Below are 19,687 nucleotides of genomic sequence, written 5' to 3'. Positions count from 1 at the left end.
TGCTTGGTGGTTAGAGGAACTTTTCTATAGGTTGGGCTGGTATGTCCTTTTATTGTTTGTTTACCTCTAGCGTGCCTTCTCACACTTATCGTCTTATTCGTCTTACTTCTCATTCTTAACTGCCTTGAAAAATGGGATTTCAATTGTCGGTGAATCGCAAGGGAAAATGGTTAAGTATAGCTGCTCATCTGGTCAGACCTTGGATCTCCTTTAGAGAAGTGGGGGACTTGATATCCTAGATCGCTTTGGATCTGCTTTAGATGTGCACTTAGCGAAGTTAAGCTTCATTTCGTACTCCCCTAGGATGTTGAATGCCTCTACCAAATTGTTGATGTGGTTTGACAACTGCTTAGGGTCAAGAAAGATGTGCTTGTGTCTTCTTCGTGTTCCTATCTTGACTTATCTACCAGAGGATTGTCCTGGACACCATCTTCTTGCCCTGCCTACTTTGATTGTTATTTAGTTGTTGGGTCGTCCTTCTGCGCCTCAATGGCTTCTACTGGGATAAATGACTTCTTATTTGACGTCTTTAGAACTTGCACAGTGCATCGTAGGGATGCAACTTGGTCTGACTTGATCTTTCTGACTTATCTTCTAAGGATGCAAAATCGAATTTTCTAGTACTCAATAGAGGTTATGACGCCTAGTTTCACTAGCCAGGGTCAACCTAGAATCCTATTATAGGGTGACAAAACTCTGACTATCGTGAACATCTGCTTAGAGACAACTAGTAGTGTTCTAATGTCGACTGTTATGTAGTCGATGACAATCGAGGTGTGACTGTTCAATCTAGTGATTACCTCGGTTCGATGTCTGATCGTGCTTTCTAGACCCATCTTCTGAATCACTAAAGGATGATGAGGTTAACTGCGTTTCCATTGTCCACCATCATTTTGTCGACTATGGCGTATGCTAGTTGGACAGTTATCACTAGGGCATCGTCGTTGAAGAATGATCCATACACTTGCATATCGGTTTGTTCTTGTTGCTGGACTACTTATGGTCCGCTTTTTAAATGTTGGGTTGTTTGTTGTATTGTCACGTCCAACAATGTTAGCCTTCTCCGTCTTAAACCTCTTGGCACAGTTATGGAGTGTCTCGTCGGTGGTTTCAATGCGTTACTTCCTTCTAGATCTTCATTCGTTGAGGTAGCAGAGCCTTCTATTGCTCCCACGAGTGACCTACAGATATGTGTTGCTCTTCTTGTGTTCTACTCGTTCGTGTCGTGGTTGAAATACACGTCGTTCGTTTTTTGCTGGCGAGCTTGCTGCTCGTGGTTACACTTGGTCGTAGAATGGAATTGAACTTGAGCTTGAGCATTTTTACTTCCTTTTGAATATACTTCCATTATAGTGATGAAGCCTTGATTGCCTCCAACGGTGGTTTGTAGGTCTGTGCTGCTTTTCTCAATGATCTGCTTGTCTGTGTCGCGACTACGTTATACATGGTTCGTTTCTGGCTAGCGAGCGGGTTGCTCGTGATTGCATTAGGCATTAAGTGCCAATTGAGCTTGAGCTTGAGTATTCTCGAATTTCTTCATGTTCCATGTACTACCTGCTCTGGTATAAGGTGGAAGGAACTCCTTGCAAGCCATGTTATGAGTGAGCACTGTGTTGGATTCGGGTCTTGAGTGTTTGCAAGAATGTAGACCCAACCGTGGATGTGCACTCATCTTCTAGCCTTTTAGAGAGATGGTATATTTCTCAGTGCACTAAGGTGGGAGAAAATGTTTATGCGTCGATCAATAATGGAGTGCACGTTGCCTGAACGTCGGTTCATAGCTGGTTGAGCGGCTGCTTGTCGGGATGCCTTTGGAAAGAATATTGTCATCACATTCCAACTTACTTCGGGACACCTCGTCAAGAGTGCGCTGCTTGTTGATGTGCTCAAGGAGTGGGTTTGCCAAAGTGGATTGCTACGCGAAGACGTTGGTCAAGTTCGTAATCTGCCAATACATCTCCATGAGTGGTGGAAGTGTAATGGACATCAAGTAAGAATTTTGAGCTTCAACGAGCCAAATCTGCATAAAAACAGGTTAACAACATCGTAAACGAGTTTAGATCGCCAAAAAACAGCTAAAATGGTCGCTGAAAATTTTTTTGGTTAGCCGATGGACCAACCAGTCCAGTCAGAATCGGTCTGGGCATAAAAAAAGTGCAGATCCAGGTCCCTGGGTCGGGCTGACCTGCGTGGCTGCAAGCTGAAGCACCTAGGCCTGTGGGTGCGCTCTGGGATTTTCTGAAATGGGCTTCCTGCTTGTTGAGGCTTAGGCCCGCTGCTGATCTCATGGGTTTCTGCATGGGCCAGCACCTTGGCCTACTCTAAAGGCCTGTTTTTTGGACATTGGCCAGCTTGTGGCTTGGCTGAGCCTTATAGCTTAAGTCGCATCACCCAAGTTGTTGTAGGATTTCTCCGTCGGCCTTATGGCACTGGGCTTCGCTGTTGCGCTAGTGGCTGGAGGCAGTGGGTTCTCTTGTGCTACAGGTGACTCCAGCAAGTGGTGGGTTTTGTTTTGGAAGGTTGGGTCATCTCCTGGACGCCATGCCTGTTGCAACTTCCTTTGGAAATTTCTCCTAGATTATAGATGTGGCTGCCTCATAGCCTTCTCCTAAGGTGGTTGTTGCTGCAACGTTGTGGGGAGCAACGGTGGTAGTTGTTATGAGCTGTCTCATGGGCCACTGCATAGCTGATGTCGCTGCTGTCATGACCATGGTGGTACTCTATTGAGTATACACTTGTGCATGACCTGCGAATACATCTCGTTTAGGGATGTGACATTAATATTTTGGATTTCAGTCCCAGTGCAATGACAGCCTGCGAGGATCATGGCTAAATAACACTGTTCTAAAAATCTCCGTCTAGCGCCGCCTAGATCTTGCCGAGGCGCTAGGCGGTTGATCATCGCCTCGATTAATAGCTAGGCATTTGAAAATTAAGAAAGGGCATCTAGACCTACTGAGGCTCCCGCCTAACCTGCTAAGACCCTCATAGGTTGCGACTTAGACAAAAAATAGATAAGTTTCATTATGCATTTTATTTTTTTTCAATAAATTGTAAGGGACTTGTTGGATACTTAAATGAACACACATTATATGCTTGTTTTTTCTTTCCATTTTTCATTATGTTCCAATAGCTCATAATATATATGTCATTCTATTTTGTAGTTTATGATGAAATTATATTTATTTTAAGTATAAATAGACACTTATTTACATAAAATATAATAGATTTAATTAAATCCACCTAGAAGCCCGCTTAGATCCTACCTAGCTGCCTAAGCGCTAGGCCTCAGCCCGTCTCCCGACTAGCGCCTAGCGTCATTTAGATACTTGCTAAATAATAGTTCGGCAGTAGGATTTTTTATTATACACACACACACACACACACACACACACACACAATGAGATATTTACACTAAGAGGTAGGGGAGTAAATCGGTTTCGAACTTGTCATTCATGAGATTCGAACCTAAATCATCTTAGTTACATGTGAAAAGAAATACTGCAAGATCATAATATTAAGTGATGATAAGATTTTTTTTTTTTTTTTTTAAATGATAAATGAACATATGCTGGTGATACTACAAAACCATAGTACCTTACAATTGATAAATCGTTAATAATTTGACCAAAATAAAAAGTGTTTTATATGTATCACTGGTATTCCATTCACCAGAGTTTCTCTTAGCCATCTGGTGAAAGTCGACTATTTTTCCCACGTCCAACCATACTACCCTAAAATGATGTCATATTAATTAAATATGTAAAACAATTTCTCTTAATTTTTTTGAACATGAATGGGTTACGTGCAGAGGCGGAGGCACTATAAGCCTAGCATATGCCTAAGCTTACCCTCACTCTTTCAGCCTTTATAAATATTTAGTGTTATATATATATAAATCTTAGTTTTGTACTTCTTTTAGTTGCACAAAACTCTTAAATATTATTGACGGATAATTGAAACAAGAGGTCTTTTTTTATCTTTTCAATCCCAACAAAATCATCCTAAAACTAAATTTAATTTTTTATAATCTTATTATTGTACTTCTTTTAGTTACACAAAATTCTTAAATTTTATTCACTGATAATTGAAACAAGAGGTATTTTTTTCTTTTTCATTCCCTAAAACACTCATCCTAGAACTAAATTTAACTCTTATTCTATAAACAAATCAATAACTCTTAAAATTAACATCTAAAGTCTAGTTTGGTTTTATTAAAAAAAAAATAAAAAAATTTTCTTTTACAATGGCAACTAAAAAAATAATAAACTTTGAGCTTTTCCTTTTTCCCTTATGGAAATTTCATATATTTTGTCCTCCAAATTTCCAACCCACAACAACATTAAGGTTTATAAATCTCTCTGTTCTCATTAACCTTTCACTAAATTTTTAAAATTTCATATATTTTGTTCCCCAAATTCCCAATCCATTCTTCTTATTTTTCAAGTGTTAATGGTTGAACTACTTCTTTAAATCATTAAGGAAGAAATCCAATCATTAACCGCCACACTATGTGGTCTACAAATATAGTCTCCCGTATTTTTCAATGACTTGATATTGGAAGGTTAATTTATCTTAAACCTCTTTAATTTTGATTAACTACTTTGGTAGGATTTTTACCATAAGCAAAATTAGGGTTAAAATCACTGAAAAGCATTTAGTGCCTGAAAATTTTAATTAGCTCACAACTTAAAGCATGTATTATACTCTCTTGTAAATATTATCTTTTTTTTTTAAAACATTTATGTTAGGCCACTCCTCATGTAAAATCGGGACTCCACCACCGGTTATGAGAGTTCATGCAAGAGAGGAAGAATGGAAAGTTAAAGAGAAAATGCAGTTAGCATTTGGTAGCAACAATATATTGTTTCAGGTTACCTAACAACATTTGACATTATACAAAATTGTCAGATCTGTTTTGGAGGAGAAATTTTTCAATGTGCCTGGAATACGGAGTAGTACACCACATATCATTATATAAATGGAGGGAATTTTTCTTTTTTTTTTTTCAATTATCCCTCCACTTACATAATAACATGTGATATACCATCTAGTGTTCTGATCACACCAAAATGTTTCTCGTTTAGGAGGGCGCAATGTAGGATATATGAGGGGATTCATGCCAAGGCAAAAAGGGTCTCATCACATATCTTAGGATATGTTTTAGAACTATTTTTACCTTTTACTTTTTTTTATTGTTGGTTTTACTTTTTGTCCACTTTCCTTCATCAGTTCGTCCCGCTATCTATATCCCCTCTATCACTCATGCATATAGTTATCAAACCGACCCTTCACTTATATATATATATATATAGGCTAAATAGCCAAAATGATCTTTGAGATTTGTATAATCAACAGAAATGGTCCTTGAGATTGTCCAACATCTATGATTTTGGTCCTTCCATTTTAAACTCTTTGGGCAATTTTCAAAACTTCGTAACTCAATCGATTCTTAACCAAATTCGATCCATAATATATCAAAATGAAGATAGGAAAGTGTTGAACAAGATTATACCTATTTGGAAGCCCAATGGTTGCCAGAGATGGCCGAAAAATAGCCTGAAAAGTGACTGGTCCGTGGAAAAACTGAAAAACTTGCAAGAAACTAGGTAAACTTTAAATGTTCATAACTTCTTTAATACTCAACGAAATTGAGTGATTCAAAAACAAAAATCATACTTCTTGATGAGACGAAGAGAATGGTACCTTTATCAATGCTAAATCGCCATGGTTTGGCTGGAAAATGGCTCTAAAGTGGTTAACTCGAAAATGGTTAGCCATTTTCATGACGTTTTCTGGCCAAACCACGATGATTTAACCATCAAAAAGGTACCATTATCTTCGTCTCGTTGAGAAGTATGATTTTCAATTTTGAATCACTCTATTTCATTGAGTATTGAAGAAGTCATGAACGTTTAAAGGTTACCTAGTTTCCGACAAGTTTTCCCGCAGACTAGTCACATTTCATGATATTTTTCAGCCATACCATTGTGATTCCAAATAGGTATAATCTTGTTTTACACTTTACTATCTTCATTTTGATATATTATGGGTCGAATTTGGTTAAGAAACGATTGAGTTACGAAGCTTTGAAAATTGCCCAAAGAGTTTTTAACGAAAGGACCAAAATCATGGATAGTAGACAATATCAAGGACTATTTCTATTGATTTTCAATCTCAAGGACCGTTTATATTGATTATGCAAATCTTATGGACTATTTTGGCGCTTTAGCTTATATATATATGTTTGATGCATTACGCAATTTTTGCTATGTGGAATTTGTGAGTCAAAGAATCAAATAAAATAGAAGCATGATTTTTATTATTTTTTGGGTTCTAAAAACCCTAAATATTAAAATCTGAAAATTGAAGAGAACGGTTGCCACGGATCATTGATGGTCGAAGCCTTTGTTGGCAAGGAAACCGCAAAAAGTTCCTTTTGTCTGAAGTAAAAGGTGGCTTCAAAATTTGGCCCACCCAGCCCACCAACAGCTTGGGCTGCTTTTTTTTCACCGACCAAGCCGAATTGGGCTTCCCTTCTGTTTTAGCCCGCACACTTAGCCTCTTCTTTCTCGGCCGCTGCCACTTGCAGCCATGATCTGAAGCCCAGCTCGCGGCCTGAAGCTGCAGGGCCTTGTATAAAGTAGTAGCCAGCAATTTTAGTGCTGGGCTGCCATAGTTTCTCGGCCCAAAGCTATTTTTTCAGCCCGCACCCCTATTTTTGGTGCTCAATTTTATGGTCCTCACAAAGCTTAATGAGTCTTGCATATTTATATTTGATTTGAACATCACAAACATATTGCATGTTAGATATACGTTTTCGGTTAAACATCACGAGGAAAATATGCATTAGAAAAATCTAACCTTCAAAGCATGTATGTAGAAATTCATAAGTAGTTGATACAAGTGAATAGGATTGTTAACGGTGATGGCTAAATCCTAGTCTTCCTCATAATTATTTTAATTCTAAAAATGTTTTTCTTCTTTGCTGCCATTATTTTCAAACTTTTAAATTTCCTTTATTGTTAATTTAATCTTTTAAAACTTCAAAAATCTCCAATTTGTTTTTATCAAAGTCTGTTTTAATAATTAATTGAGAGTTAGTTTAATTAAAAATTAGTCAAACAATTTTTAGGGACAACGATTTTGCATGAGCGATTATACTACAATTTCCTTTTATTCTCATGTATTTTGAAGTAGAATTGTTTGCTAAACTTTGAGCGAAAGTGTCGCGTAGCAGTAAACGTGGTAGAATGAGTGTCATATCCTTAGAGAGCGCTATAAAGATAAACCGCACCAAAAATATTTAATGTGAGAAATTTTAATAATATGAAAAGCTTTAAGACAATGTTGAAATATAAATCCCATAAAGATTTTACACAAGTAATTATGCTATTGGAGAGTTCTTTTATTAGGTCATAAGCTATAGTACACTTGTCATTGGCTCATAGCCTAGTTGCAATGGAGGACTAAGATTGATTGAGTTTATTAGTTCTCTCTCCTCCAATGGTTATATATGTTTGTACTGATATTGTGCTCATATGCTCAGGCATGTATGAATGAGAATCTATGAAATCATTCCTTCTTCTTCCTTTCATTTTATACAAGAATTATAGCTTATAATTTGAATTATATTTTTAATAATCAGAGTCTAAATTCTAACAGGTTTCGATTTCAACATACATATGTAATTCCCTTACATCAAATTTCAATTTGATGGTTGATTTGACAATTTCTTATATTGTCATGATTTTCTTTCCACCCGATATGCCAAAATTTATTGCTTCATTATGTTGTTTTTAATAAATAAATAAAAAAAAGTTGGATTATTGTTGGTTTGAAAATAATAAAATGATACTTAAAAATGCTTGCATTTAAGGTAAGACAAGTAGAATGCCTTTGGAAATAGTAAAAATCAAAATTGGAAGGCAACTTCAAATTTAACATCTCTTTATCTATGTCAGCTTAGCTTTTTTTCCATATTATCTTTGACATTTTGGTTGGGGTAAATGGTATGTCATTTGTTACTATTATGTCTATGTGGCATTTTTTACATCTCCTTTGAAGATGATCTAAGTTGTTGAGATTATATACTTTGGTATATTAAAGCCACCAAGTATTAACAAAAGATCAATAACGATCAAAGTTTCCCGGTGAATAGTTCCAAAGTGATATCCATTTATATAATATAGAAATACTCATAAACAACAATATGATACGATGATAACATCTAGCTAGCTGTTTATAGAATATAGCCAGCATTACCACATTATAACGCAACTGAAACAAGGGATAATCATGAATAAATATTATAAGATAGATGTGCACTAAGTAACTTTTATTTTTATTTTTTTATTTATTTTGTTAAATATGAAGCTGCAGATCACTGATTTTTGGTGTGAATGGTACTGATCGTCAGAGGCTGAAACCCATGCACAAGGCTTGCTTGCCAAACTTTGTCGATGTTGGACATGGTGTAACCACAGTCATGCTCCTTCCAACCTTCCAAGGCATGCACTATTCCTGCTACTCGCCATGCACTCATCACCCTTCTTGGCAACCAGTTCTGTCGTCGCATAAAAAAGATAGGTTTAGCGTTTAGGGTTTAGAGTTTCGGGAAAAATGATGAATAAGTGAATAAAGCATTACCTCGCAAGCGTGAACATTCTCAAGAGATGTGGGAGTCTTCATTGCTGGAGTGTAGTGATAGAAGCAGTCCTTGCGCAATTTTTTGGGTGGGAATTGTGAGAAGGGAACAAATAATGTTCCTTTTGGTGCACTCATCTGTTCTTTCTCGGTCAGTCCATCACCCACTAACCATATCTGCAAATTAATCAATTGGCATTAAATATGGAAAGTGTTATTGGCATTCCAAAAATCTCATTCTATACTCTTCACAAGTGTATTTTTCTTTCTAAATATAGAAAGTTTGGAGTGTAGATTGAGAATTTTGGAGTGCCAATAACAATTTCCTTAAATATTATCCAAAATATAAATAAAGATATTTAAATAGATAAAGAGAATTTAGAATTAGAAAAATGCGACAGTTGATACCTTTTGGGCATAGCTTTTTGCAACAACCAAATTACTTTCAGTGCCTAGTGATTTGGTGAGCTTCAAATACTCAGCCTGGTGTAATACACCTACCTAAGATATTTGGTGAGCTTCAGGTTAGAAGATACGAGGAAACATAATCTTACTTACAAGGGATTAGACATAACATGCCAACATGATTGCGTGATATGTATATATTTACCTGGACACCCTTCTGGCTCAAAGCAAAGGCAATGGCATAAGCAACCTTTGTGAGTTTGCCTCTAAGAACAACTTGGGTTGTCCCTTTTGGAATGCTGTTTAAGATTACTGCCACAGCCAAGCTACTTCCATCCACCACCTTGATTTTGAGATGTGGATGCCTTTGAACGTAGAGACCGCCATTTCTATTCAACTCCTCACCCTTCATATACATATATGGAAATAAATACAATGCGCAGTAATAAATGTGGTCCTAATTCAAGGAGAGAGATTTACAAAATGGGTTCACTGTAACCATGTCATTTTCAATTATAATACTGTTAGGTGTATATTTTTATTTATATAATATGCATATAAATCAAAATGCCACATCGCACACAAATTTTGTTCCAATCCAGAGATTAATGGTGACGTGATAGATTCTTTAAATGCACCGTTGTATAAGACAGATGATCACGTTACCATATGGGTTGGACCAACAGTGAATTAAAATTTAGAGTATCCTACTACATAGACAAATACTTTTCAATAGACCATGCATTAACCAATATTATTTATATATAGATATAAATGCACTGAGATACGTTATTTGGAAGTGAGGATTTTGGTGACTTCTGATTGAACAGGAGAATAGAACTAGTTTGGTATTATTGTACTTCTTCAAAATATTACTTTTGTTGTGTTTGTAAGAAAAAACAGTTATAAAATAAAGTTGTTGATTGTTTCATAAATTTTTTATTTTTTATTTTTTTTAATTTTTTTTTGTTTTTTTTTGTAAAAGTTCTTTTAACAAAAAAAATAATGCTTGAATGTTTGGTAAATTTTTATATAATGTGAATATGTTAAATGACTAAAAAAGATATAGTATTTAATATGATATAATAATTGTCAAAAAGAATAATGTAAAAACAATGATTATAATTTTGTATAATATGTGGCGGTATACTTACCGTTTGAAAATTTCATTAAATAAAAGTGATTATTATGATTTGACAAAAAACCTTTTTAGAAGCATAGTAAACCATGCTTCTGTTTTTTTACTGTCATTAACATCATTATTTAAATTTTTTTTTTTTTTACCAAACACATTTAATATTTTAAATTTTTTTTAATTACCTGGTTCAAGAGACCTAGGCTTAAAACCTTGACACCCTTTTCCTCTGCTTCAAGTATGGCGTCCTCAATCAAACCATTGATAGCTTCATTTTGCCATTGCACAAAGTACTGAAATTTACAAATAACAAATTAAATCAGAATTCATTAAATATAATAATTATAATAATAATAATAGCAAGAAACACAAGCACAACCAAATTTCATAGAGTAATTAAGGATGGGGCCTCACTTGCAAACTGTACTTGGGAACAGCCCAAGTCTGTAATCTGAGCTTGTCAAAGCGGTGCCTGTCGACAACAAATGTACGGCCGTAGATCCAAGTTATTATCATAGACCACAATGTCACAGGCCACATCAGCCACAAGTACCACGTCCTTGTGTAGGGCCTAGAGGCTAAGGCAGCAAATCCTAGGGGTAGATGATAGATGGACTCGGGTGTGGTTAGATGGGTTAGATGGAGGACATCTGGCGATTCCTCCTCCCTCTTGAGCGAAGTATCATAGAGTGAATCGCTTGATTTGTCCATGGTGCCATATACGTAGTCGTAGATTGGCATGAAGAGACAGTAATTGGTCCTGAATTGCGTGTGGTGCAAAGAATGGTACCTACGATGCATGTCAATTTTTTTTATTAAATATAGGAAGAGCTGTTATTAACATTTAAAAAATATATAAAAATGATGACGAAGGTATTTTAGTATTTTGATTTACTATTATGTAAAGGTATTTTAGTATTTTATGTATTAGATTTTTTTTTCGTAGGATAAGAATTAGGGTTTCTTTTCTCATTTATATTTAAGTCTAAGATTGCTTTTGTGTTTGTTTTAAGATTAGTTGTTTGTGAATTGACAATTTTATGTTGTTTTACTTTATTCTAAAACGATACAAAAATTGTCAACACGTCTTCGTAACTAAAAGACTATACCTTGTCGGCACTTCTCATATAAACGCATAAGGGGGAAATTATTCATATAAAGTAATAAATAACTAACGGCTAACAATAATAGTGATATATCATAGGTCTAATATGATAGTGATGCAAACCCAGAACCTGATGCGTATATAATGATGGTGGTTGGACCATATGCACACGCAATAAGACTATAAGGGGGCGTTTGTTGCGCCGGACTATCTCGGACTGGATTAGCTTCAAGGACTAAGCTGGATTGGCTTAGATCAGACTAAACTGGACTAACTTAGTGAAGCGTTTGGTGCAGTATTGGACTAAGAAGCTGGATAATAACAAATTCTAATATTATATTATTTAATATATAAATTATTAATATTTTATTATGATCTTATATTTTTCTTCATCTTTTCCTACCATTTCCGTCCCACTCTTTTCCTCTTCTCTCATTGTCCCAGCCTTTCCCTTTTTTTTTTTTTTTTTTTTTTCTCTTAGACCTCTCAATTCATGTCTCTTTCTTATTCCTGGTCAAACTCCTTATTGATTCCAGTGTCTATTTCTCTATCCTCCCTCCCTCTCTAGCTATGTGTTGTTCGAATGGAACCTCACGGCTCCAATTTTCACGACGAGTTGCAGGTTTCCCGATGTGTTTTCCGGCCAACCCTCGTTAAATTGGATTAAGTTAGCACCGCCAAAAAATTCATCACCATCCCTAGACCGAGATCTTAGCTTTGAATGCTCGAATCTGTCATGGATTTGAAGAAGCCCAAATAGGCCGAGACTTCTAGGCCATTTTCCGGCCACATTCGACCACATTTTGGCCTCAATTCAGGTAAAATCGTAATCTTGTCACTCCCAGCTTCAATTTGGTATATTTTATATGAAAATTGGTTGTGAAATGGATCTGAAAGGGAGTCGGAAAGTTAATGATTGATCTAGGTGACCGGAGATGACGAGGAGTCTGTCAGGAGTGGTCGTTGAGCATGACGAGGACGAGAAAGAGAGGATAGTCTTAGCTAGTCTCATGGTTATTGAGGGGTCTCGCTAAGACCTCTTAGTGAAGGGTTTTGTCCATGCTAGTCCCCTTTAGTCTCATTAATGTTAGTCCCAGCATGGAACAAACACAGTATTGGACTAATAGCTAGTCCAGTCCAGTCTAGTCCAACTTAGTGAGGGCAAACAAACGCCCCCTAACAGCTCAAACGTGGACAGTCAAATAAACACGCGCAATAAGACAGAAACGTGGACAGCTCTCTTACCGTGACAGAAATCTATTTTTAGGTAAAGACATTTATGGCCTGCCCGCCCAACCATTTATTGGGCAATGTCCAAAGTTCTATGCACAGAAATGCTAAGATTTTTTTAAAATTAAAGATTAATTATAAATTTTTTGTATTTACAGTTTAACGTTAATTATTGTGTCAAAAGCATGAGGAGTCTATCGAGAGTTTCCTTTGTATTTCTCTTCTATCTAATAAATGAAAAATTCAAAAAAAAAATATCTCTAGATATTTTTCTAAGTAACGGGTAATCAAAGAATACTTTACATGTCATAATATAAGTGAAGAAAGTAATAACTTTTTATATACATTAAAAATGTATTATTTACTTATATTGTGCATGGAGAGTACCTTTTGAATGTACGTTACTTGGAAAATTCTTTAGAGATTCACAGTATTGTTGGGAGATGAAGTAAACGAAAAGTTGAATATTATTTAGTATTAATCGAATGATTTCTCATCTGCAAACAGCTTAAGAATGTTGTGAGACTCATTAAATTGCTTGCGTAGACATTTTTGTACGGCACTTGGATGAGATCAGTGACCAGCTGTATATATGTTCCATAATTATTTCTTGCGTTATGAAACGATTTCGGTTTTTTTTTTTCTTGCGAAATTTCTTACAACAGCAATAAATAACATCGGGACCAGAATAATTTTCAATAAAAATGTGTAAATTTATTATTACTAATTATGTGTATGACATATGTATATTTCCGAGATTCATATAGAGTAATTTTTCCCTATAACCAGTTGTATAAAAATAGTGAATGAGGGTAAAGCGAGACTTACGATGGGGTGTAAAGGAGATACTTGACAGGAGGGAAAATGGTGAAGAGCCACTTTGGAATGAGCTCAAAATTGCAATGTCCCATGTTGTTCATAAAGTCGATATAAGTTACATAACCAGCAAAGCTTACGATAGAAGATGTCCCGGTGTATATAGTTGTCAACATTGGTATAGCAAAGATTATGAAATATGAGATGTGCTCCGCAAATGGGTGAATCACAGCTGCGCGATACATCAAACAAATATAGACGTTCAAGACAATTAATTTCCGTTATATCATTTCGCACTGATTTTCCATTTATATCATTTCACATACATCTAAATCTAAACTTCTTATTAACAAAATCTTCTTTGTCAACTAAAAGAAGGTGAAAATACTATTTAGTCTTCTATCTCAACAAAAACGTTATGGACAGTAATGTTATTTCACAAAACCAAATTTTGGTTGTTTTTTTATTTAAGTCTCACCTACATATGATTTTAGCAAATATCTAATATTAAAAAATAAAAAAACAAAAACTTCTTCTGACTCTCACTTCCGCGCTCTCTCTCTCCCTTTCTCATTCCCATTTTAAAAACAAAAATAAAAAACACTCACACAAAGTGTTTGCATGCAGGCATATGCTAGTTACCTATTAACGAAATCCGTTTTGTTTACCAAAAGAGGATGTAAAGACAATTTGGTCTTATATCACAAAATAAAACTATGGATAGTAATGTAATTTTACAAAAATCAAAAATTTTTTTTCTTCCCTCACCCACATATCTTCATAATATATTTCTAATTTAAAAAAATAAAAATATAAACCTCTTTCCACTATCACGTTTTCTCTCTTTCTCTCAATCCCTTTATTTTTACATGACTCTCCGGCTTCTCTCTCCCATGTATTTTCTTAAAAAGAGCAGAAAACTGCTTCACACAAGAAATGTGTGAGCTTAGACTAGTATGTATATAAATTTTTTTTAACAAATGATATTATTAAACTAGTATATATATATATATATATATAGTAACTATAAGTTAATTAAAATAATTAATTTATAATTTCAAAAAATATTATTAACAGTCTAAAGGTTCCATCTTGCACTCTTCTCTCCTTTATTTCTGATTGTTAATAAAAATGAAGTGAATGAGACTTATTTTGAAGTGTTAATAACAAGAGAAATTTTTTCAAAATGATTGGTATTCAAGCGGGTATTTCGCGTGTCATAAAATAAATGAAGGGACATAAAAAGATATATTATTTCCTCCACTAAACTATAACATGCGGACTACCCTTTAAATACCCGACAATTAAAAAAATCTCTCCAATAACAGCTTCCATAGAATAATATCTGTTATGCAATGAACACTTTCACGTACCAAGAGAAAGTGAAGTATACTACTAATTAACTGGAGGGGGTATCTGGATAATTTTCTTACAAGTGATTGGCTCAGTGACAATGGAGGAATGGTGATGTGAATGGTAGCGAGAGTATAGGAAATGGTGGTGAAGTGCTCTGTGGAGCCAGTAGTAGAGAAACTCCACTGGACCGGCATGAAGTAGAATCGTTAGAATAATTCCATCTGTCCTCCAATATGGCAGGTTTGCAGCCCCAGGTAAGTGTCTGCTCCCCAGATAGAACAGAATTCCATTGAACAATATTTGATCATCCCTGCCCAAAGAAATATTAAAAAGAAGAAGAAGATATAATTAAAGAAATTTAAATGGATTGGTTATAAGACATCTTTCTGAGATCGTAATCAGGCATCGCATCTTTTAGCTAAGAATACGCTTTCGACTGATGTAGTTCTTTATAGGTACCAGTTTCTTTCTCTGTCAACTTGCTCGAATTCAAGACCCTTGTCAACAATCCGGCCATTGCCCTTGGCCGTCCGATATCGAGAAAGAGAGATCCATAACTGGTTGTGGAGAAACCTCCACAGCATAAATGGAAATATGAGGAAATAAGATAAATCTTTATCTTTCTTATCGTTAACGAAATACGAGTATGCACCATGAATGATCCAAGGAGCCACGACCACATGCTGAAAACCCCAATATCACAAACTTTAAGTTATTAGTACATCAAAGTATATCACGTATCGTTAATGTATATACAATAAAAATCTTAACGGGGGAGGTAACAAAGTTTTGTAGTATGGACTGGAGCATAGCATGCATCGAGATTCTTGATTGTTCAGAGCCATTGCATTATTGGCCTCGCAAACCAGTTGTTCATTCACCTCGTTCATACTATGGGACGGTCCATTTTAAAATTTTCGGTGTGTGGCATTGTAGGTACGAGAGAGAGAGAGAGAGAGAGAGAGAAAGAGAGAGAGAGAGAGGGTGGGAGCTAGGGTTTGTAGAAGGGGAGACCTTAAAGCTTCCAAGAGGAGTCCATGGCCAGTCGGTGAGAATTCCGGGAGTAGTAGCCATATCTTTTTTCTTCTTTGCTAATAAAGCTGGCTGCTTTGCACGTTGACACAGTTTTAGCTTTGGGTACGTGTATATATAGTAGTTTGTCGATGCTACATGAGAGTTTTTGTTGCGAAGTTGGAACAATGATTACGTTCATTTATTGCGTGCGTAGCGGTGCCTAAAATGCAAGGATTTTAATTCCATTTAGATATTTTGTCAGGTAATGATAGAGAGATTAAATTTACAAATTAAATTATGTGTCACCAATAGGAACGAGCCCGTTTATTAACGCCTAAGTCATCATCTAATCATCAACTTCCATGTCATTTAATTTACAAAATTTTATCTACAAATTTAACCAGTCTAGCATTTTTCTTTTGTCGAGAATGTTGAAAAAATCGGTGAAGATGTACACAAAATCCAATAGCAATGTGGCTGTAAAAGTGGTTATGGAGTTGGAGATAGGTTCTGAAAATTTATTATATGCAACGATGGTTGTAATGTACATTAATGGCACGCACTTGCCTTATATATTGTCATACACTATTTTATATTTTCATTGTATTATGTAAGAAAATAAAATACAAAGTTAATAGGGTAAGATTTCTATCTGCTAAACAGTTCTATTACTGTGTTTGTATTGTTTTTGTATCAAAATCGTCATTTGAACAAGTCGTACCATGTCAAAACCTGTTAGGTTAAAGGGTTTATAAATTTAAACCCAAACCCATTAAGTTAAGGGGTTTATAAAATACAAAGTTAATAAAGTAACTCGACTTGACCCGTTTGCACCAATTACGAACAACATAATATTACCTAATAAATAACCAAATGAAAAAACTTTGAGTTATACGAAAATACTAAACATTAACATATGAATTCACAAGTTCTTTTTTATTCAACAATACAAACGACAATCATTTCATTTTGCACTACATATCTATATGTCACATAAATATTGCTTCAAAACAAGTCTTTCAAGTAGTGTTCTAAAATTAGGTGGCGGAGGCAGAAAATTTTTTATGGGTGGGCTAGCTAAAAAAAATTACCCCAAAATCAAATGATATATTTTTTTTGCTACATACATATTGTATGCAAAAATTTAAGTTTAACTTCTGTATTTGTATATTTAAAATTTACTTGGTATGAACTAAACAAGCTTCGCATTTGCAAACCACAAAAATTACAATGAATCATCAAATTTACATATATTTAGATGCAAACACAATAAGAAGATAAAAAACTTGACATCTCAATTACAATCACACAACTAGCACAAATCAAAAAATGAAAGTAGATGTAAAGGCAATCTTAAAAAAATTGATTGAAACTAATATAAAGCCTGCTGAATCAAAGCAGAATAATCTTAAACAAAATGACATCACAATGTCCATGATAAGTTATTTCTAGTTGTGCTAAATACTCAATAATTCTTCTCGCATTTTTTTAATTATTTCATTATTTTATTTATTTTTTATGTTTTCATTTGTCTATTATATTAGACTATGCACTAAAATATACATACATATGCTACAAACTCTCCTTGGGCTACAGCCCACCATAGCCTATGGTGTGGCTACGTCATTGGCGGTGGTTGACCACCAGGATGAAGCCACAATCCAAAGGAAACCCGAAAAAGGGATTAGGCAGGCACCAACGCGATGTTGGGCGGCCAAGGCAGGTGACTAGGCATCCTAGTCGATCTTGGTGTTTCAGTCGGATTATTTTATAATTTGAAATCAATTTTTTTTTCTTTCTAGTTTTTCAAACTTGAGAAAGGATGAATGGAGAGCTGCAATTGGTTCCAACGATGAAGAAGAGATCAAGGAAGAAGAAGAGTTCCCACCCCATGCGACCTCTCAACTTTTTTTCTTTTTCTTTTTGGCTATTGTTCGATCAAGTTGTGCCGCCTAGCTTGCTAGCTAACATGGGTTGAATGTGAATTTGGATTTGGTGTGGCACCCTCCAGCTTAACTTATGTGTCCCACTTTATCATCCATGTGTTTGACACTGTTATTTTTCTTAAAATTCACTATAAATTCATACGAGGTTCGAAAAATATTCCGTAAAGTACTACAGACTTGTACTCACTTGAACTTTCATCTCATACCATTAAATTCACTAAAATACTAAAGCAAAAATTCTGATATTGTTGTAAGTTATATGTCAAATAGTAAACTTATTAAGATAATAAACCCAAATTTCAATACAAGTAGAGTTTTTCTAAGTGTAGATAGGCACTTATTTATATGATATATAATAAACTTACTTAAATCAGCCTAGTCCACCTAGGCTCTAGGGCCAAGCCGGCCATCGGACTAATGCCTAGCGTCTTTTAGAACCTTGACTTCAAGTATTACATACCCAAAAATAAGAGGTTAGTGAAAACACATTAGTATATTCCCGCACAATATTAAATGTTAAGGATTTATGAAATGATTTTTATTTTCAAATTTGTGGAGTATTTCAAAATAACCTTTCTCTTAATAGGTTGAAACGGGTACCAGTGAGTAGACCTAAACCAATATGTTATTAACGGGTTGACTCAATAAAAATCTGACTTGTTAAGCTTCAATCTGAACCCTTATTTTTCTATGTCATTTCGTGTTGGGTTAACGGATCGTGTATGTAATTGATAGGTCTACTCCTATTACAATCGGTCATGCTAAATAAAAAAGAATAATATTTCTCTCGTTCCTGATAGGAGCATTTTTATGCGACTTAATTGGCTTGTTCTCATGCATTTATGTTGTTTTTCCTTAGTTAGTTTAGTGTTTAAAGTCATTTTCGTGCAATTACAGGTTTTAGTGTCAAAGTATGCAAAAAGAAGCAATTTGGAGCATTCTAGAGCATTTTTGGGCCAAGATTGGATAGTGCAAGCATGGAGGCATGAGGATGGACGAATTTGAAGGCTTGAATTCAGTTAGGGAGCTGCAAGGGGGCCTAAAAACCTTATTTCTAGAAGGCTTTATCTATTCACACATGGTGCCTAATTTCTGTATTGGAAGAACAAGCTGTCCTAGCTTGTCTCCTAGCCGTCCTAGCTTGTCACTAGCCGTCCTAGCTTGTCTCCTAGCCGTCCTAGCTTGTCACTAGCCGTCCTACCTTGTCTCCTAGCCGTCCTAGTTTGTCACTAGCCGTCCTAGCTTGTCTCCTAGCCGTCCTAGCTTGTCACAAGCCGTCCTAGCTTGTCTCCTAGCCGTCCTAGCTTGTCACAAGCTCATATCTGATTACCCTAGGGTTTTAAGTGCTTATATATACTCATATTAACCCCTAGATCAGATCACCACCTCTCATACACATTCATTCACGCCAGAAATTCATTCCCTCTCTCTAACACAGCCATACTTCACCATTCTTCATATTTTCTGCCCAAAAACACTCCTTGCCTTCCCCTACATCCATCCCTACCCTAAACACATCATTCTACATCATCCATAACCCCCAAAACTCACCAAAACCCCTTGTGCCACAGCAACTAGAGGAGAAGAGGCTTAAACGTTCATACAATTCAAGATTGAGTTGTTGGAATTTTTAGGTGTACTTCGATTCTTGTTTTCAATGATTACTTTGTTATTACTCTCTAAGTTTGTTGTAATCATGAGTGGCTAAACCCCCTTGGTTAGGGGGGAATTCGAAACCATGTACATGCTTGCAATATGATTTGATTACATTCAGTTGTTATTTCATAAGTTGTGGATTCAATTCGTTCATCTATTTGATTGATAACTTATTTGTGTATGTTGATTGAGAGTGCACGCTTAGTTTTCATGCATGAATATGATGCTAGATTATGAGGGAGTTTCACCTAATAGTTACAATCTTATAATCACAAGTAGTGAAGGTCGCTTGAAAACGATCGCGTTGAATGAATTCTTAGCATAAGTTTCATGCAATTCATAGTAACGAATGCTTCGTCAATGCTTATGTTTTTTCAT

General features: G+C 35.4%; 1 protein-coding gene across 2 annotated transcripts; it reads right to left on the bottom strand.

The window, feature by feature from the left end:
- Nucleotides 1–8,158: 8,158 nt before the first annotated feature.
- On the bottom strand, nt 8,159–15,865 carry LOC103932052 (very-long-chain aldehyde decarbonylase CER1). Of its 2 annotated transcripts, XM_048578546.1 has the most exons (10): nt 15,708–15,865; nt 15,153–15,376; nt 14,771–15,003; nt 13,350–13,569; nt 10,601–10,976; nt 10,372–10,479; nt 9,257–9,457; nt 9,055–9,147; nt 8,650–8,823; nt 8,159–8,566 (listed from the first exon to the last, which is right to left on the bottom strand). In XM_048578546.1, the coding sequence occupies exons 1-10, from the start codon at nt 15,765–15,767 to the stop codon at nt 8,384–8,386; spliced, it is 1,872 nt and encodes a 623-aa protein (XP_048434503.1). In that variant the 5' UTR covers nt 15,768–15,865; the 3' UTR covers nt 8,159–8,383. The 2 variants fall into 2 exon arrangements, with proteins under 2 accessions (XP_048434503.1, XP_009337263.2); XM_009338988.3 differs by lacking the exon at nt 15,153–15,376 and having other exon boundaries at nt 15,708–15,829.
- Nucleotides 15,866–19,687: the final 3,822 nt, after the last annotated feature.

The sequence above is a fragment of a genome, unplaced genomic scaffold, assembly GCF_019419815.1.
Source record: "Pyrus x bretschneideri cultivar Hongxiangsu unplaced genomic scaffold, Pyrus_bretschneideri_v1 Contig122, whole genome shotgun sequence".
Lineage (NCBI taxonomy): Eukaryota > Viridiplantae > Streptophyta > Magnoliopsida > Rosales > Rosaceae > Pyrus > Pyrus x bretschneideri.
The sequence above is the reverse complement of the archived record's forward strand: the minus strand, read 5'-3'. Positions and strand labels throughout refer to the sequence as shown.